Source organism: Sinohyriopsis cumingii, chromosome 6, assembly GCF_028554795.1.
Source record: "Sinohyriopsis cumingii isolate HCF-2022 chromosome 6, ASM2855479v2, whole genome shotgun sequence".
Lineage (NCBI taxonomy): Eukaryota > Metazoa > Mollusca > Bivalvia > Unionida > Unionidae > Sinohyriopsis > Sinohyriopsis cumingii.
The window spans coordinates 145,243,161-145,264,655 of record NC_142966.1 but is presented as its reverse complement, the minus strand read 5'-3'; the positions used below and the strand labels follow the sequence as shown (position 1 = coordinate 145,264,655).

Below are 21,495 nucleotides of genomic sequence, written 5' to 3'. Positions count from 1 at the left end.
TAGTGTGCATCACTTATGTCAGATAACACACGGCGCATTTTTATAATTGATGTGAATATTGAAAAACAAATCATGTTTGGTTGTACTCAGAGGTTTGAATATGTTATCAGATTGAAAAATGGATCAAAGAAAATCACAAACGAGAGAGTGAGAGAGAAACATCCACCGATTGCTTTCAGGCACCCGCCATTCACGCATAACGCGGTGTTAGGTGCAAAATAACCAAGATTGTATTATATCAGGTTAATATATGACAGTATCTCGCAGATAAAGATCAATAAATGTTTTTGAAAATACATGTACATGTACATTGACTGTGAGTGCAAATGAGGAAAAGCGATCCTATAAACCAACTCTGCTAGACGCCATCATGTATGCCCGTGCAGCTTGGAACAGTGTATCGCCGAAAACCATTCAAAACTGCTGGTTCCATTGTATTTTTCCGGAAATTTCTGATGAAGAATTTCACCAGCAGTGTTTAATTGCACAAGAAATTAAAGAGCCTCAATCAGAAATAGGTCTTGAAGCGATGGCTGATGAGATTGCAGACTCCATAGGCATTGCTCGGGATGAATTTTCTAATTATGTTCACGTGGATGATGATGCCAATGCCTATGGTGAACTTACTGATGAGGAAATAATCCAATCGGTGACAACGAAGCAGATACAATCATGCAAGCAAGATGATGATGATGATGATGATGATCAGCCTATCACTATCCCAAGCTACAGTGAAATGGCTGAATGCATTAAAAAAATGAAATTGTTTGTGGCAAGTGTCCACGGTGCCGAGCATATGTATGAAAACGTAAGTGCTTTTGAATCGTTCGTTACAGATCAGCACCGGAGTAAACAAAAGCAGACTGATATTACTTCATATTTTCTACAAATCGATCGCTTTTGCTGACTATTTCTTGTACAATTTCTGTGAGATTGACGTTAAAAAGTTGCATTTCGTCGAATTAAGCGGGTCCACATGTTACTTCGGACCGAAACTTATGCCCGACATAACCGGGTTATCGACTTAACATAGGTCGAGATAAGCGGGTAAAAAATAGCACAACAAAGAAGAATTTTTTCGGGACCGGACCAAAACGCTCGACATAAGCGGGTTGTCGAGATAACCGAGGTCGAGATAAGTGGGTTTGACTGTACATATATATGCATTACAGTAAGCACACACTTGACATATGCCCAGCGAGATTATTCATGGCTAGCAAATATTACAGCAGGCTGAGTTGTCAGCAGTTCCAATTTCTTTTGGAAACCCAGAATTTCTTTTTTTCAAATATCTCAAAAGAAATTTTAAAAAATCTTGCATGCCAGCACTTTTCCCACTTTTCATTCATATCACTAGTTCGAAACTGTATTTTTACCTTTTTCTTGACCATAAGTCATAATACTCATGCAAATGTTTGGCAGTGCTTTTGGGTACATTTAATCATAATAAGTCAAGGAAAAAGCTGGGTGCTAATATTTGTGCAACTTAACTATCTCCAGCCAGAAGAGAGGGAAGTTTACTAAACTAGAAGCAGGTGTACCAAGTAAAAAACAGCCCATTTAAACAAATGTTTCTGCAAATTTTTCTGTCAGATGATTAAAATGCTAATTAAGCACTTATAAAGGTTTAGCAAAACTTTTCATTTTTTGCTTCAATACAGTTGTTATCTAACATAAAATGGCAATGTTGATACCATGTTCCATTCTAAAATAGTTAAAAGTTTCCCTACCAGAGGGCCCCTGGTGTCCTAGTGGTCGAAGACCCTCACCTTTACTGTTCACTGCCATCTCACCTCTGTCTATGTGGGTATGAGTCCTGGGCTGAGCCAATGTAGATATATGAGAAAGCTGCCGGTAGCTTCCCATGGATCGGTGGTTCTTACAAGGGTTTTCCCGATTGTTCCTCCACCACTTATACTCACTGCCCCTTTAAATAAATGTTTCTGCACATTGCCTTTTTCAACATTGCCATTTTATCTTACATAACTGCCCATCTTTTGCCAAGAAATGGCGTTAAACCCCAAAACAACAAGTTTCGTACCAAAAGGCCTCTTTTCATATGACTCTAGAATAAAATTTATGATAAAATTATTAATGTTATTAGTAATTAACCCACATATATCCATCAAGTCATAATCTAATTCAAACTAGACTACTACTGTTCTATTTTTCATGTTTTTCAATGATAATGTGTTAAATTTGGGCAGGAATTCTGCAGAATGCAATGTAATTTCTGCATTTATGTTCATCAAATTAGCACCAAAACAGATGTTCTATTGAATGTAAACACCTGCAACTGTTTGGCAAACATGATGCCCATTGTAATTTTTACAGTTTTTAAACTAGGTACCACACATTTATAAATTATGAAAGTTGTCAAAGCTTTCTCAGACTTTTAGTTGGATAATACTGTTCAATAACAATAATAACTGCTACTTCAGTACATTTGATCTAGATTAGGGCAATACAGTACCAGCATTTTGTAAAAGAGTGCAGAAAATTGTTTCGAGTTTTAAAAATGAATCAGCAAAATCTGTTTTCATTTTTGAGGAAATGGACTTGTGATGAAAATGACATTAATGCTAATAAACGGCAGAAAAACAGATGAAATTGATAGCACAAGTGAAGACAACAATGAAAACTCAAACGCAGAATGCATATTTAATGATGACTTTGTTTCGACTACAAAGAAGGATGCCAATAAAAATGGTGACAAAAGTGCAAATGTAAGAAAAAGAGACACAAGTGGAAGCAGCAGTTTTTATGATTAGATTTGGGCAGTATATTAAAAGCAATTTGTGAGTGCTGTAAGCTTGCTGGAAAGCCAAATCCTATAACTCAAAATGGAAATAGAAACTTGCAGATATCAGTCTTCAATGATGATAAATTTAACCCCGATTATTTAATTGTGGTGAAAGATTAGTGTACTATGCAAAAGAAAGACAGACAATGACATATGCTGCTGAGAAAACTCTAAAAATTAGTGTGAAAAATGATAATTGCAAAGCAGCACAGTTCTGTACTATTCAACAGCGGATAAATTAATCAGAATAATGGAGGAGTATCCTGTGCTTGAAGATTACAATAATCAGAATGCCATACATGCATTTCGTTTGCAAAAGAACAGTAAAAAGTAAAGAAAGTGATTTCAAAAACTAGGTTGCTGATGATAGTGCAGTATGAAATAAAATATTTTTGACAATTACTGAAAAAGAGCTTCTCTCTAATCTAATCATATGAGGAGGATAATTTAATCCAGAAATGTAATAAAATAAAGATCATGTTTTTTATTTTCCATTCTATTCTTTTGAAAGTTAGAGACTTTTTATGTCAGGGACTATAAGAAATAGGGAAGGGTCTCTAGAGTTCCATGAGTGAAAAGTCCAGGACTCCTCATCTTGAAACTCTGTTTAAAGTCCTTAAAGACAACATTTGACTGTGATTATTAATGCACTGTATTGAAATAAACTTTGCTTTTTGGGGCCTGTTTAGATAAAATGACAGACTGCAAGGCAACTATTTAAACTGAATCATCACCCAGCATGGACTCTGTTAGGGTCTGGATTCTCCAACATATGTTATATGCATTGTAAAAAGGCTGACAAGGGAGTAGACAGCTTTTCTATTTTTATAGCAATGGATATGTGTTCCTTCTTTAATTATGACAATATTTTTGACTAGTAGTTTGGATAGCTGACAATACATAATTTTGTAAGATGAATTGTTTAAATTCAACACATAGTCCTATATTAATTTGCCAAAATAAGTTTACCAACCTTCACTAACTGTACAGAATAAACAATTTTCTTTTATTTTTTTATGGAAATAAAGATCACTTGATTCTTGAAATGGTATCTACTTATAAATCATGCATGACATTTTGTTCTTTCCATGGATGGCCATCATCCATTGACTATTCAAATTTCAATCAGTGAAAGTTGTGTAGTTATTGAATGGACCATAATATGAGCTACATGAATTATCTGCAACACATCAAGTCATTCATGTGATTGAAATGTACCATTTCCAAGCTGAAAATGACATCTCTCTCTGGTGCTAACATTTTAAATCTGTTTACACTGCCTTGATTTCTGCTGAACATCCTCTGAAGCCAAGTCTTTATTAGTAAGAAACCATTGAAATTTCTAAAGGGGTTGAGGGGCAAATGCTTGAAACTTATTGTTTTACTCTGATCTGTGGTATCAATAAGAACACTATGCAATTCCTTGCTTTACTTGGCACAAACGTACCTTGTAATGAATGAATAAAACAAAATACCAGTCAGAAATAATAATTTAGCTCCAAACAATTAAATGGCCAGTCCCATACAGTACACATGCATTCAGAATTGAACAAGTTGGTAGTTGTATATATGTATATTGTCTTGTAATAGGGCTATTACTGCTTAAGAACTAAACATGTGCTTCACACTGAAGTGTAAATTTAGTGTTGTCTTTTTTATTGTTTGTGTTTTCAAAGAGAAGCTGCTGCTATCTGGAATTTATATGTCCATACTTCAGCAGATTACTTTTCATATTTACATAGTAGGACAATTTTACATTGTTCAAGAGAAGCTCAACAAGGTGGGCCTCTCATCAAGTCAGTGCACAAGTTTTCTAAATCAACAAAATATACAAGACTTTTCAAATTAATTTTTATTGGCAATACCGATATATATGATCAAAATAAAGATCATTGATTTGTGAAATGGTATTTGATTGTCAATCATTCATGACTTATTGGGCTTTCCATGGGTGGTTTTCATTAACTGACTGTTCAACTGGCAATCAATAATGCCGATTAGCCACTCAATGGTGGAGATGCCATTGGTGCACCAGCTGACACACAGTGGTGATTTGGTAGTATTTTATTACTCTGTTGCATAGCACAGTCCTCATTATTATTATGTGCATAACATATTTATAAACAGTAATCAAATGTGTCTTTTCAAAAAGAAGACTACATGATTTGTTTAATAATAATAATGAGGACTTTGTATAGCGCCTAATCTTTAGAAGCTCTAAGCGCTTTACAACATTAGACAACACCTATAAGAAAAAACATATAATGATATGATTACAAAAAAAACCACCATGAAATTAGAAAACATTAAAAAAACATGGCGAGAATATTTAAGGTAGGAAACATTATTAGGTATGCAGTATCTTCATACTTTCTGAATATGCTGCAAAAGTGCCAGTTGTGAATAAAATCTGGCTGCTCCATTGATGAATATAGGAACATTTCAGTATGTTATGTATGTCTGATTTAATTTATATTTGATTTCATTTACCTGTTTTTAAGTTTGAAGTCTTTATTTTTAATTTCATTACATGTCAACATATTGTAGTTTTTTTACTAGGAACTCAACATTTTTTCAGAAAATAGTTTGACCTCGACTTCAGTTGTTGTTGTTATGGGGTTTATTGCCATTTTTCAGCACACGATAGGCTATGCATGGCGGCCAGTATTAATGGTGGAGGAAGAACCTGGGAAAACCCTGGGAAGAAACACTGATCCATGAGAAGCTCCTGGCAAGCTTTCTCACATACCCACACTGGCCGAATCGTAGACTCGAACCCACACAGACAGAGGTGAGATGGCAGTGATCCGTAACGGAGAGCGCTTTAGATCACTTGGGGCCCCAACTCTTCAGTTGCAAACATCTAAAGCTGACCTAGTTCCTGACCTTGATTTAGAAATCAGTGAGAAAAGTAAACAACTTTTTATTTTGTTTTTATTCTTGGAGTAAAATGATTGGTTTTTATCAAGGTAATACTGGGGCTATGTGATTTTGTTATACGTAAACAGCCTCCATTTTGCAATTGTGGGCTTTCTGAAAGTGCGCATTAGTTTTAATAGTGATGCTTAGAGAGAGCGATGTCAGTTGGGCTTTTTTCTTTACACTGGAAAGTGTCTGTTGTGACCAGATTGGAGTTGTTTTTAATTTCTATTCAGATATTTTGGATTCTAAAGGATAATTCTTTATCCTGGAAATATTTGAGTGCTTATACAGAATTCCTGGACAAAGATATTTATTTAAATTTTATTCATAAATTCAAACAGTAGAATATTATTGTCTGTGGCTCACAAAGAACTGTAAACACATCAGTTCTATACTGACTACAGTATATATCATTGTCTTCCATTTTGGATTTTTTGTTGGGACTCGGACTTGAATTCATTAGAACATTTCATTACTAGTTTTCTAAAATTTAATTTGTGGATTATTCTTGGATTATTTTTGGATTTCATTCTTAAAACCATAAGTTATTTTTTTTCATTTTTACAGAAATAAATTATGTTAAATCTTTCAAAGCTTGTTGTTTTCACTTTTTCTTTTTTCACTTTTTATTACAGCCTAAACACATAACATAAGTACCCCATCCATGAAGATGGGGTACTAATACAGTATTAGTACTAGATAATACAGGTATTTAGGAAATATTTAAGTGGCCCATGAATCATAAAGTCTTTGTTTAACTTTATTTCATGTTGGAAAAATCTGAAAATATGACAATATTATAAATCTGCAGGGTATGACAAAATAAACAAAAATCAATATTTCCAATCAACAATCTTCAGATTTACTTCTTGAATGTTTGCTGGAAGACTGTTTTCTGTTAACCTAATACGTATGACATCAGTGTATGCAAGCACTTTACAGTGGTATCGATAAAAGAAATAAATTTGGCTGGAACATGATGGACACTGGGAAGGCCAAAATCTGATTAAGTTGAAGTATGCTCCTTAAAAAAATGAATAAAACTATATTAATATTAAATAAAGTGTTTATACAGCATCGTTTCATTCACGATAATCATCATCCATAACAGATTTGCTGCTTCCACTGCATTCCAGCCAAATGAACTGTATATCAACGGAACTTTTAAAAAATGTTTTTTTTTTGCATGTCAGAATTTCAATTTATTAGCAAGAAGATATCAGAGTAAGTAAAGTCCGATTAAATCAATATATCATATTGCAGAAAAACTTATATATGGGCTGCCAAATGTGTGAGATATTCCTCAAAATCTGACTTCTCGTTTCACTGTTAGTCGATCTCGGAACTCGCTACACAACGCCGTTATTTAGGCAGTAAGACGGCGACCAAAAACCCCCACAAATAACCGGAATGACGCCATACAATTTATCAAGCAAACTAATCTTAAAATGTTCATCCCCGTCTATATCATAGTTCTGTTATACGCTTTCATTTCATCATTACAGTAAATTTCAACTGCTCAATTTCGTTTACTTTCTTAAACCTGGGCCACCAACCCCGTTCCCATGAAAGCTGTGACATAAGGTCGCATACGTGGTTTTAATACATGCAATTATTTAACGTTACTATTTACAGGAGGAAGTCGGAGAATAAAATTTTGTTCCAGATCAAAAGCAGATTCGCCTCCCTCCTTCTTTTTTGGTACAGTTTTTGAGTTCATCCTGAAGCCTATGTGAAAACGTCATCAAAATGTGTGCAACAGTGTTATGAATTTGGAAAGCCGATGCATTTTCAAATTGCGCACAGTATTTCAAAATAATGTGCACTACTTCAAAACGGAGCTCGCAAAATATGTCTGCTTATTAGTCTGTGCAAACTGTGACTAGAAATGCTCAGGAATTCGTTGATAAACCTTGCTGAAGCCTATATCTGACTTCCAATTGATATGCAAAATAAATTTATTCCTCTTGTGTTTTAGCGTTTGAGAACATGTACCACCATGTCGGCTAATTTTGCGCGTCGGGTAATTATGCGCAACGATACGTCATTTCGGTAAACACTGGATCACGTGTTTTTTTTTGGTAAAAAATCCATTTTGTATCAATAAAAAACGATCGCACTTTAATTAAGAAAAGTGATATTAAAAAAATATACAAAATTATCCCACATTTCGACTCTAAATGCATATAAAAATGTGATTTCTAAATGTCAACATGAAGACCCAATCCATTATCTTCTTGAACCTGTTACCCAGAAAATTCTATTTACCATGTATCTTTTAGAATCATACAAATATATACATCATATAAAAGATGGAAATGTATACCTTAAAACAATTATGCATCTTAATCCAAGTTCCAATTTGTAAGATGTTGTCCCACACGTACAAAATCGTCTGCTACCCAACGTGTCAACTTGCCGCTAGAACGGGATTCTCAAGAAATTCCCGTGCGAATAGTATGTTTCTAAATTATTTAGTAAGTTTCCCCCACAAACAAGACGTTGTAAATACATTATATCATATTCATTGTTGTTTCTCTTCCACATAATAGCTTTTAAAAAAAAATATAAAATGCTGAACTCTACTATTTTTTCATAAGAATGGTTTAGTTTGTTTAATATCTCTTGCCGTTTATTGGCATTGTTACGTTGAATTTTGTAAAACTAGCTATAAACCTGATCTAAGTACTCGACTTATGTATGTTTCTAAATTATTTAGTAAGTTTCCCACACAAACAAGACGTTGTAAATGCATTATATCATATTCATTGTTGTTTCTCTTCCACATAATAGCTTTTAAAAAAATATAAAATGCTGAACTCAACTATTTTGTTCATAAGAATGGTTTAGTTTGTTTAATATCTCTTGCCGTTTATTGGCATTGTTACGTTGACTTTTGTAAAACTAGCTATAAACCCGATCTAAGTACTCGACTGAGCTGCTGACAGAAACAGTCTAAAAGTACTATATTTCATTTCGGTGGATAAACATTACATCTTTTCAAATCTGTGCGCAGAAGAGATCGAAATATCGATAGTCATGAAAACACGGGGGTGGTATCCCGTGTGTACAAAATTAACATTATTTTTAACAGAATATTCTGGTGACAATTACCTCTTTTCAAATGGTAAGCATTGCAGTATTTTATTTTCGTGGATCGGTCGAATTCGGTATGCGTTATGCTTCGGTTTGGGAGACGGACACCTTACCTGCGCAGAAATGCCCGACAACATATTTAGTGAATCTCGATTCATTTTGAACCTGAATGCTCTCGTTATTTCAATCAATTTAAACTGAATTAGCAAAAAAAGAAAAAAAAATTAAGCAGTCATTGTAACAAATATGCCTTGCTTCTTTCAATATCAGTCTGGCACTGAGTTGAAACTGCATTTACATGTATTGGAAGTACATATAAATTCCTCTTTCAACATGATTTTAAATCTAAGTTTAATGTCGAAATTACAACCATCTCACCACCACAGTTTTACTACTACTAATACCACTAGACAATTAGCACGACAACGATAACAACATCAGCAGCAAGTTCTTATTCCAATAATTATTTTCAAACAGTAGAAATATAAGTAAAAGCAGACAGCAAAATATTACACTAATAAAGACAAACATGCAAACAAAGGAAGGGTAACAGTGCCGGAGACTTCCACACATGCATCACTAGGGGACAAATATTTTTTTCCCCTTAGTATATTGAATGTCTCCATTGTGAGGCATATGGTCTGCAGAATATCTATACAGTTGCCAGGTAAATTATGCACAAAGGACGTCTATATAAGGGAGCGCATATGTAAAATACTGATAACGAACATCTGACATGGCGCCTCACCTGTTTGATATATATGCAGTGGTCGACGAGGAACCGAATGATGCTGACTTCCAGGAGATGAGTAAAAAGAATAAGGATGTGAAGGAACAATCAAAAGGACTTGCATATTTTTTTCATGTTTGAATGTATAAATCATATTTAACTCCCTTATAGTGTCTAAATAGGTGTGCAAACGAGATTTTATATTCGGGAGAAAAACGATCGATCGATCGATCGATCGAGAGAGAGAGAGGCTGTTATCACGAGACAATGCGGGTATATACATTTCAGTACGGGAAACGTACTTACAGACAAGGTGCTAAGTTGTATTTAATTGACATCCAAAGCACAAAAGTAACCTGTAGGTCAATGGTGTCTTAAAAGAGTTAAAAAGTTTCAAGAATGCTAGAAATCGCTTAGCATTCAATTGTTGTTTTGGCACAAACACAGAGAGAGAGAGAGAGAGAGAGAGAGAGAGAGAGAGAGAGAGATGTGGTACGTACGATGCTTATTTCAGTAAGCCCGAAATTTGCGCATGATAATATATAGCTCTCCATTTCAACTGCATAGTTACAGGTTTCTTTCTTTGACATTTAATGTATTTATTGATGAATGAGTAGGCCTTTGAACTAGTACTAAAAACATTTAATTAGTCCAAACTCACGCACTGACTGACGGACGGAAAGACCACACTTGTGTTGATGGAGTGGTTACCAACAGCTTGAGGTAAACATAAATCCACTGAGAATGTGTCGAAAGCAATACAACCTAAACCAGATGTAACAAGGATCGTGGGAGTTGCTATGTCGAGTTCTAGTTTCGCAAAGATACTTTGTTCTCTGAGTTAATAGACAGCAAACACAAATAATTGAATATCCATGCTGTGATAGAAAGCAGTTCCATTGCCTTATTGTATTGTCTACTGAACAAAATTTAAGTAGTGATGGTTGTTACATTTAAGGTATTTCAGCTAGTGAAATAAGATGGTGGATACATTTTACATGGAATATGTTAAAAATATATTCGATGCCAATAATATTTCTCTATATGGTATATATATATATATATATATATATATATATATATATATATATATATATATATATATAAATCCGATATAAAAAATATCGCTTATCAAGAAGTCAAAGAATAAATTAGGCTGGCTGTTTAGAAGAACAAAGGTCCTTCGTGTTTTTCTCTCCATCTTCGAGTGATCATTTATATTTACGTGTCTCACAACTCAGCTCTTTCTTTTGTTACTACTATACAGTCTTAAAATAAGTAACAGAAAGAAGCGAAGCCAATAAGTTTACTCAAATCAACAACTAAATTTATTTTTCTAATTTGTAAAGTGAAATTTAAAAAGAATTTACAGTATTGTCAATTAAATCACAAATAATCCTGTAAGTTCTACACAAGTCCAAATGTATAGAGCTCAACAAATGAACTCCAATACTGCTGCACCAAGAGTCTTGAATGAGCTGATGTTGCAAAAGTCTTGATGTATCCCAATGATTAATACAGAAAGTCTTTAAATGAATTCACAATAATCCCAAAGTAATGTTTTTGTCCAAAATATCAACGAGTAGTTTGTAATTCTAGTGCATAATTTGTAAATGATTCCTCTCAAATTATATCTGGACACACCTGGAAATAATTCCAGCGACTTAACGTAAAGGAGGAATGAATAATTTTAATGACAGCAACCTTATATAAAAACCTAAGATACAATTATTTTAACCAGGATATGAGTCAAAAGTTTCCTTCCAGAAGATTCTAAATTTTGCAAACAAAGGTAGACCTTGAACTTAGATATCAGAAAAAATCTTTAGAAAAAAATGATGAAAGTCAGTAAGGCCATTTCTATGCTACCCCAGACACTAACAAAGGCCAAGCACACACAATAAATTAAATATACATGACACTTTCTTTTTGGTTGAAACACATACTAACAGATACTGCATTGAATTTAAAACAAGCCGAAATGTTGTACAAAAAAGTTTCTTGACAAACCAATAAAGATGAGTATATTATTAAATTCCATGTAACCTATGGACTATTTGTGATATTTTAGAATATAAATAAATGTATATATTTGATTTGTAATATAATTAATTTCATTATATAAAACCATAATTTTGACAAAAATATCTAAATGTTTACATTTCGTGTACAAATTATTATTTCTTACTTAAAATTGAAAAAAGAATATATGAATAAATTTTTCCGATCGAAAATTTTGGATTGGATCTCAGAAAAGTCATTGGTTAAGATATCATATGACAAAGTGCGGCATTGTGGCGTTACGCTGATATCTTACTCAGTGGCGCCCTCAGAATTATTTTCGGGGCGGGGTGGCACATATGTAGTGGTTAGCTGTTAAGTTTCACGAATGTAGGTAAAATTATGTGTAGAGGTTAAGGGGGGGGGGGGGCGGGGGCAAGTGTCCCTCCACGCTCCTATGTGCGGGGCGCCCATGATCCCAATTTTATGAACCATTTTGCTTTATGCATTATTAATTGCTAATGCTAATTGTTAACTGACACTCTAAACATTAGACTGGAAATGTTCAAACAGATCGCTTTAATTAATTTTGTACAACGGATCTTAACATGGTTACATATACCACATGAACAAATGTCCATATATTTTAGAATATTTGGGAAAATAATTTTACATTCAGTACATTATATGGGATCTCATTGTACTTATAGCTGATCTGTTTGTTAGGCACATATTTGGCTGTACTTACTTCGTGAGAGAGATCATCACCGTTGTTCAGTAAGGTAGAGACTAGATGTGTTTTTCTATTCCGTCGTCGCCTTTTGCGGTCATCGACATTGAAATAGAATGCATATTTGCTATAAAACATAGCACTGGTCCCTTCAAAATGGGAAATTTGAGTGCACTGTTGTTTATACTAACGGTTGACTGAATATCTGACGCAATAAATGCGGAACATAGCAGTTATCATTATTGCTTTAGCTAGTACACATAACAATTGTTTCCACTTGACGTCATCAAACGTGTTCAATTCCATGTCCGCCATTTTGATTCTCTAGCCAAGCAAACCGGTACCTAACAGCAGCGTGTGTGTGTGTCTGATTTAGATTCTTAACGTAGCTTTAACAATTTTCCAGTCGTATCGCAACGATGTCTGCAGTGTGGCAGTTTATAGTGATGTCTAGCACCGAGGCATCATGCCGCAGACATATAGCATGATGTCCCACCCAGTCACATTATCCTGACACCAGGCATACCAGTCCTAACACTAACCGCTTAATGCTGAGCGCCTAACAACAGTGTCGTCCTCATTAAAGTACGAAGGCACATCTTATTTTTTTCCCGTTAGGATATCATAATACATCACATTCTGTTTGACATATCATCCGAACGAATTCTTAATTTTTCCGCTTTCTCTTCAAATAAGATATTGAAATTTCAACTATTTTTGTTATTCTTTTTCATAAACTAATAGATCCATTAATAAATAGATACATAAACAAATGGATACACAAACAAGTATAAACATGTAATGATTTTCAGTTTTCATGGGCTGAAATCAGTCACTTGGTTATTGTTCAAATTCAAGTAAAATCGTTAATATATGATTTCATATTTCTAAAAGCATTTCTAGAATCTTCGGTTTCGTCATTCGACACAAAGTCATGTTCTGTTACGTTCACGTTTCAATTTGATTGAATGAATATCATCAGCCGTCTGTCATCAACTCCACCACAAATACAACATTTGATCGTACTAATTAACTGATATTGTATCCCAAAGCGCATTGTCCGGAAATACTCTTTCAAGATGGCAGTCTTTCGTAAAGAAAATACAAAATACTTTTTTTAAAAAATATAAAAACAAAATCTCAGTATTCTTTGTTTGTTAGAAGTAACTGCATTCTTATTTTTATCGCTATATGCTTACTTGTTGTTCAACTTTACTATTCCGTCTTCCGATATAAGCCAGGGAACATAGCTTTATTTTGTATTTCGTGCAAGTATAAATGATATATCATTTCGATAAAGTAAATATCCTTATCGACGATTACATCAGATTTTTTATCTTGAATATAAGCGATGCTGACAAAGGTTTGGCGAGGTAAAATGGCGGCGCAAGGTATTCGCGCGTTGTGTTGTGGGTAGTTGCGTTCATAATCGTGACGTCGTTGAAAACAGCACTCATCCATTGGAACAAACATATTGCAATTTGCTACAAAACTCTCTGTGAGCTATTTCGCTTAACTAACCCTGGACAAAATGTTATAAATTGTTCAGACCATGCTACCACTTGTTTAAATATAATTCATCAGTCAATTTTGTTGTCTAGAATATGTCAGCTTTTGATTTTTAAAATGTGTATGGAAAATTAATTTTAAGCTACACTTTTGTTTCCAAAATTTAAATGTTTGTTTAAAATTAGATTAAAATCTAATTTATCAATGTTTAATGTATCAAATATTTTTCAGATAGAAGGCGTCTTGTATTACAATTAAGATTTTTACGGCATTGAATATTCCAATAACTAAGAAAGAAAAAGCAAATTTAGTTTTGGCATCTCAATAGCTCTTGGGGCCGCTCCGGTGGATTAGAGGTTAGAGCATCCGCCTCGGATGTGGGAGGTCACGGGCTGGTTCGAACCCCGGCCGAGTCATACCAAAGACTTATAAAAAGGTACAAATAGTTGCATCGGTAGGCGCTCGGCATTCGGATATTAGTGTTAGGACTGGTCGGCCTGTTGTCAGGATAATGTGATTGGGTGGGACATCATTCTACAGTGCTAGACATCACTATAAACTGTCACACTGCAGACATCGTATCGATATGAATGAAAAATTGTTAAAGATATGTTAAAAATCCAAATCACACACACACACATACACACACACACACACACACACACACACACACACACACACACAAACATACACACAAGAGCACTTGGACCAAAACGTGCAACATGTGCGACACCAACATTGCAAGCTCTCTGATAGCTGTAACATGCCATTTTGTTTTTGAAATTCAAAATGACTTAGCAAGTAAAGTTTAAATAGGTGTGTCAAAGTTTATGACGATAATAAGGTTGAATTGTCCCTTCATACTATTTCTCCATTTCTATCTCTGTACTTGCAAACGACAACATGTCAACTTTTCCCCTTTGGCCATACCAGTATGAACGCTGAACAAGCCACACAGCCCAAAACATTACAGACGGATTTCGATAATTTTTTAGTAGATTTCCACAGTTCATCCTTCGTATCTACACTTTCATTCTTTTTGTCTTAAAACTGAGGTTAGCATAACGATTAATCGAAGACCATGACTCATTACTGATCAATTATTTGATTTATTGATTGTATTTAATTAAACATAAGATCACAAATATTATTTTCTGCTGCGACAGTTGGAATAAAGTGCCTTGCACAGAGAAAAATTTCGGCACATACCCAGACTGATCTAGACAGAATTCGAACTCAAAGTACATTGACGATAAATCTCATTCGCTAACCGATGAACAAACGCGGCTCCCAAATATATTATATAGAATTTTAATATGCTACTTAAATATGAGGTATTGAAATGAAGAAAGAAAAACTCTTAAGACTGAGTACGAGAAGTAACTGGAAAATTTGGGACAATGTGTCTCATGAACTTTTGCTGTTAACTGCATAAAACTTGAAACAATCGCTAATGTTATACCACAGATTATTCCAGTAAAATATTAATAACTTTTTTTGTCAATAACATAATATTGAGTTTTGTGGTAAACAAGTTGTTTAATTACAGTTTCTAAAATAATTTTTGAAGTAAAGTTTGCATAATTAAATCTATATTTACTAGAGAGAGTTTTAAAATAATATTTTATTTTATGGAAGATGGCAATGCTTGTGCTCTCATTTTACATGTTTGATACAAGTTTTTTTCAAATTAAATACGATTTCCTTAAGAAAGATATTAAAGAGTTGCACATGATGCAGGTCAGTGGCACGCTGTTTGAAAGCTTGACATTTGTTAAAGTCAAGAATATTGCTATAAATACATAATGCTGGTAAATCGCCATACTGGTATTTGTCAGTTTGCAAATTAAAGTGTTTTATTGAAAAATTAATTAGATAATTCTCTTGTAACCGAAGGGATTTTGATAATGACCTCAAATCATTCCACAAACTCTGCTTCAGTATTGTCTAGACCCTTTACGTGTTTTATTTTCAAATTGGCATATACACGTAGAGTGTCAAATACTGATGACATTCCCAAAATATGGAAACTGAATGTCTGCATTGGTATGAAATATACATATCTATCATTTGTGATTGATACAGAGTTCTTAATAGATCCAGAAATACAACCGTTTTTAAGTTTCCCTCTTTTTTATACTGAAGTCTAGCTTCAGTTACCATGTTCCTGACGAGGCTAACTGCATAAATGGAGAAAGAAAATAAAAATAACAGCATTCTGGAGTTTGGGTCCATTCATTTTCTTAATCTTCAGTTACCTTGTATTCATTTTCAAAAGTTTCTTTGAATCAGACATAAAAAATTGAAAAATGATGTAAACGGCCAGTTCCAAAAAGAGTTTTATCGAGTCTACTTCTTACACTTTCTTTGAAATCAACGTAATAGCCGACTTTGTAACTTCTTTCAATAATAAGTGTACTAGCTCATGCTGGCGACGCAAAACTGCTTCTTGAAAGTTTATTCTCAGCCAAAATTGATACACGTAGCATGTGTATTATATTTTTGAGCGGCAGGACAAAACCAGTATTAACACTTTGACCCTCGCTTCATTAAATAAACTTACCATTTCATTTTACGGATCGTCTAAGGAGCTCGTGCCAGTTGAATCGAAACTTAGGTACCAGCCACAAAAGTTAAAATGGAAGTCAAAATGAATTTTTTTCTCGTTGTACCAATACCAATCTTAATATGTATTATCTCTGAATGACAGTCTAGACTTTTAATATCTTTGTTTTGGATTCTGATTTATTGACATTGGGTTTTCGAGGAAATTTTTTGCCAGTTGGATCGTCTTTGTCTTGCAGACAGTTCGGGGTTTGGTCAGGTTGCGCAAAACGTGCATGTGGCTTTTGACAGATTTATTGATGTTTTGATTGTATTGAAATCAAATGATTTATGTCCAAAAAACGCTGTGTCCGGCATTTATTGCATAAAAAGTAAATAGGGATTTGTATAAATTAATGCATGCGATTGTCCAGAGAGCAGAGAAGACCGCCGTCTCCTAAAGGTAAGTAACTTTCTGAACAAATATATTCAAACGTTTATATTTAATCTGAACCCTATAGAAGCTTAGCAAAGACTGTATATTTACTGATCGCTTAATTGACTGATTGATTAGTATTTAATTTACACATGAGCTCCCCAAGGATTATCTACTGTTGAGACAATTTGATTAAAAGTGACACGCTATGGCACAAAACCAAGCTGGTTTGCATAGAATTAAAAGAATAACACTGATTGTAAGTATGGAACGCTAACAAACTGTTGACCGCGACTCCGAAATATATTCCAAACATGTGCTCCTAAAGATTAAACTTCGAAATCATATAACATTGAAGACCATGCATGGGAGATAATTTTGAAACTATTGAACATAACAACCACTGGGTCCTGGAGCTAGTTAAATGAAAGTTGCAGAAATTTCTGTTTTGTTTTCTGAATTAATCTAGCCAACTTTTTCGTTCAGTATTTTGTTGGAGAGGATTGCATATTGAGTGCTGTTTTTAATGTTTTGCCTGATTAAAGATTTAAAAAAATAATAATTTCCAGTTTTATCAGATATTGATACCCTAAAATTATTGGCGAGAACTGTTGCTAGGAAAATGTCATTCTCAAGAGAAATAATAAACTATATCTGACGTTAGTCTTACATTTATGTTTAATCCTCCATTGGCACTCTGTCAGGAAGAACATCCAATACGCTCTCTGAACGACAACGTACGCGCGATACGTAATGTTAGAATTATGCTGTGAAAATTATAGCATATATCATTTTAATGATATGGTAGCTTCTGTGTAAAGAGTTCATATTTAAAATGCAAGGGAAAAAGCATGGAAGTTGCAATTTCTGGGCAACCGCCAGGCTACACCGGTAGGGTCCTATCGAAATATCATGAATATACAGGTGTTACACAGCTCTCCCAAATCCTTTCTATCACTCAGCCAAAAAGATTTCGAATTTTAACATTTCTGCTCAGAGGAGTCTAGGTCGTGGGCTATTTTAAGCTGACGATACTAGTTATTTTCCTTTCGTTTTGAATAACTTGGACATATCCGTTTTCTAATTAATGCCTTTTGCACTACGTATTAAAGTAAAACGAAATAATATCTCAGCGCAGTATACTATAAGAAATATAAAGCGATTATTTCATTCCATTCACAGTCAAATTTTGATCAAAATAATGCAGTGTAGCGACAAACATATATAATGTTCTTATCCTGCAAATTCTTTTAACAAAAGACATTAAAAGAACAAACCATGGTCCACAGAAATGTAATCCTCTTTTAATTGTAGCCTAACTTTTTGAAAGGTCAATGCACAAAGAAGCAGTAAAATCTCGAAAAGTTAATCTAGATACATCGCTGTTATTAACAGTGCGATTTTATTTATAAAGGATCCAAAATGAAGATCGTAGCTTTGATTATCGTTGCCCTTGTGGTCTCCGCAAATGCCTTCTTTAAGAAATATCACGGCTACGGAGGCGGATACGGAGGAGGTGCTGGTGGTGGATATGGTGGTGGTTACGGAGGTGGATACGGAGTAGGATATGGAGGTGGATATGGAGGCGGTTACGGTGGAGGATATGGAGGTGGTTATGGTGGTGGGTATGGGCAAGGCTACGGAGGTGGATATGGCGGAGGTTATGGCGGAGGTTATGGCGGTGGATATGGAGGATGGCCACGTAAGTGTTTAAATTACTGGAAATAGAACAAATAAATGCCATCTGTTGAAAATAGCTCACATACATCCTACTGCACCAACACAATAATGATCAACTTTATACATATGATATATCCAAAAAGCGTTGACTAGATACAAATTTAAAACATCCCACGACACATACAGCCTATGCCTTTAACTCTCTTAACTTGTGTCTGCCTTTCAGTCACTCCATAATTAAGAACAAATTTCCTAACTGGCTTTTCTATATAATTACAATCGCTATTTATCGCAAGTAAATTATATGTTTTCACAAGGTTTAACAACAAATATTAGTGGTTTAAGATTACTGAATGTGAATTTTAACATACCCTTGTATAATATAAATATAGTATTACACGCAAGGGGCCTCACTGCAGAGCGAATCAAAAAACGGGTCAAGTCCATGTTTCCCCTGTTTCCAAGATATAATGGCAGCAATCACAAACAACTGAAGGGTTCTTGAACATACAAACGCTAAAATAATTTTTTCTAATCACCCAATGACCACACATCACAAAACCCCAATTTCACACTTGCGTGGTTTTTCTTGCTTCACACTTGTTTGCATTTCCAGGGCCGAAGATTAATCGTTCATGCAATGTCACAGAAGACACGACTAAAATACCTAACACAAAGAGTTAATCCTATATCAAATTACTAAACACTTATACCTAAAATATAAAGAAGATTCGCCATATTAACCAATTAGGGAGGATCCATGAAACGAACTAGTCAAAACTATCATAAAGTTTCTTAAATACTTTACATTATGACGTCTGTTCCTCGATATTGGCTAGTTACTCGGGTTTAGATATATATATTCCCAACATGTACTCCCATAATCAACAAAAGATCACTAAAATTCTTGCAAAGATTTTATTGGAGACGCAAATACAAATAGCTCATACACTATGTTTATTACAATAGCAGTGAATTACTGATTTATTTTTTCTATATATGGTCTCGGTAGAAAATGGTCGAATAAGACAATCTTGGATATATAATGCACATCGATAGTTTACTGTGTGAAATGTATTTCATAGTGCTTGAAACATTTTGCTCTATTATTTCGATAAAATATTTTTTGCTGGATGAATGTTACTAAGAACTGAATTAGGTGGTTAAAATTTCATACGTTGAAATAGGGCACGGTATAGGTGATTTTCAGATATTACTGACTGAACAGTATTATTACCATATCCATAGTGGGATAGGGGCGGAGCTGCCGCGGGGTTCTTCATCCACCTTCGAATGAAACACCCAAAAAAACGGAACGTTTCCTATATTATGTTTTCTTTAGAGATGCAAAAGTTTCAGGAGCTCCGTCCCATGGGACTCGACTAAGGGTTTCATCTCAAAGGTCCCTTGCATATTTGTTTAAGCCCCCTTCTACTCACCACCAACGATGTTTCTTGATCTGATTCTTCATGCATTCAGAAAGACCAAGGCAAACTTCATTTGTGTCATAATGGACAGGGACGAGCTTAAGTTTCTAACACTGCAAAGAAAGACGTTTCCATTGATAAAGTTGCTAAAACGTGGGCTCGGTATATTTCCTTTTTTGACAGTTTTGCGTCTCATTTGCCAGCATCGGTATAAACTTATTCACGGCTCACATATTAAAGCTGCAAAATGTGTGTGTGGAAAATACAAAAGGTTTAGATAAACGGGTACGTTTCTGAGTGGTACCAGTGCCAAGAGACCGACTCCTGTTAAATCCCACAGCAGTTTATGCCAAATAAATATGAGACTCAAATGACAGACACAACAATTGCACATCTATAGTATTATCACACTTTCTCGTTTGTTTGTACCCCCCCCAATAAAAAAAAAATGTCAAGGATATTAAAAATGCACAAAACTTAGTCATGTAATTCATCACTTTATAATTATTTTACCTGGTTGTCGCCAGGGTCTGGTCTTTTGAATCAAGGGGGAGTTTATTTAGTCAAACGGTAGCCATATTTGCATGGTCCTATATATGTTTACTAGCAACAGTTGTGATGAAGTTCAACGCCTATGATAATCTCAATAATTTCGTACATTTTGGAGTTACATCTAGGGAAGACTTTATCTTTTATATTTATTCAATTTGTTTTAGAAATATTAAAACTAGATTGCAAATATTTAATGCAGACGACACAGTTTTTACCGAAATCGACTATTCTAGAAAACAGAAAAGGACAGTAAGCAGCCTGGCAGCTTGTTTACAATGGTTACTTCCGTTTAGGATAATATTAAAATATTCAAGATATAATTTTTTCCCTGAGTTGTTTTTGTCGATCTAATCAATAATATTATTCATTTGATTCTTCTCTTTTACAGATTTCAAAAAGTATTAAAATCTCAGCGAAGTGGATGCCCAGTGCACGAAGACACATATATTCCGCAATGCCGCATAGCTGATAGATATTACATCGTCAGACTGGGCTTTTACGTCGACTGTTTATATAACTGAATTGAATTCTTACTGATTAAATGCATGCAAACAACACTATTCGTTTCAATTTTGTACTGTTTAACCCTTGTTCAGTGTCGCAAGCGAGTGATAGATAATTTTGCAGACATTAGAATGCTAAAGGACACTTTGGTTCGCATGTTTTCCCATCATAAAAATGTTTTCAATATTTCGTTCAGAATTAATGTACCCGTATCGAAGGCGGATATAATTTTTATTCACTATTAGGACATATTAGTGTCTTATATTAGTAATTCAGATAGTAAAACATTAGAAAAGTATGTTAATTTACTGAGAAAATTTCATCTTTGAACACAACTGTTTTGATCAAAGCCTAACAAACTTATAAACAAATACATACTTTTATTTCCCGAGTGACTTTCTGCAATCACACACACACGCACACGCACGCACACACACACACACACACACACACACACACTGAAGAATCGAACACATACACATGCATATGTACATAACTTGAGCAGTATCTACAATCATTCCGATAAGATGAATGAGATTAAGTACAGGTATGACGAAGTGA

General features: G+C 34.4%; 1 protein-coding gene and 1 long non-coding RNA gene across 3 annotated transcripts in view; one reads left to right on the top strand and one right to left on the bottom strand.

The window, feature by feature from the left end:
• The window catches only part of LOC149798200 (transcription initiation factor TFIID subunit 7-like), a 42,420-nt gene extending 34,906 nt beyond the window's left edge, over positions 1-7,514 (bottom strand). For both annotated transcript variants that reach the window (XM_089963284.1, XM_089963285.1), the window contains exon 1: positions 7,359-7,514. In XM_089963284.1, the coding sequence (XP_089819410.1) occupies positions 7,359-7,445 (87 nt within the window). In that variant the 5' untranslated portion in view covers positions 7,446-7,514. The remainder of the gene's footprint in view (positions 1-7,358) is intronic.
• A 10,681-nt stretch (positions 7,515-18,195) lies between these two features.
• On the top strand, positions 18,196-20,987 carry LOC149798199 (uncharacterized). The gene is made up of 2 exons (XR_016421610.1): positions 18,196-18,473; positions 20,819-20,987. It is a non-coding gene; the product is annotated as an uncharacterized LOC149798199 (long non-coding RNA).
• The last annotated feature ends 508 nt before the right edge of the window (positions 20,988-21,495 follow it).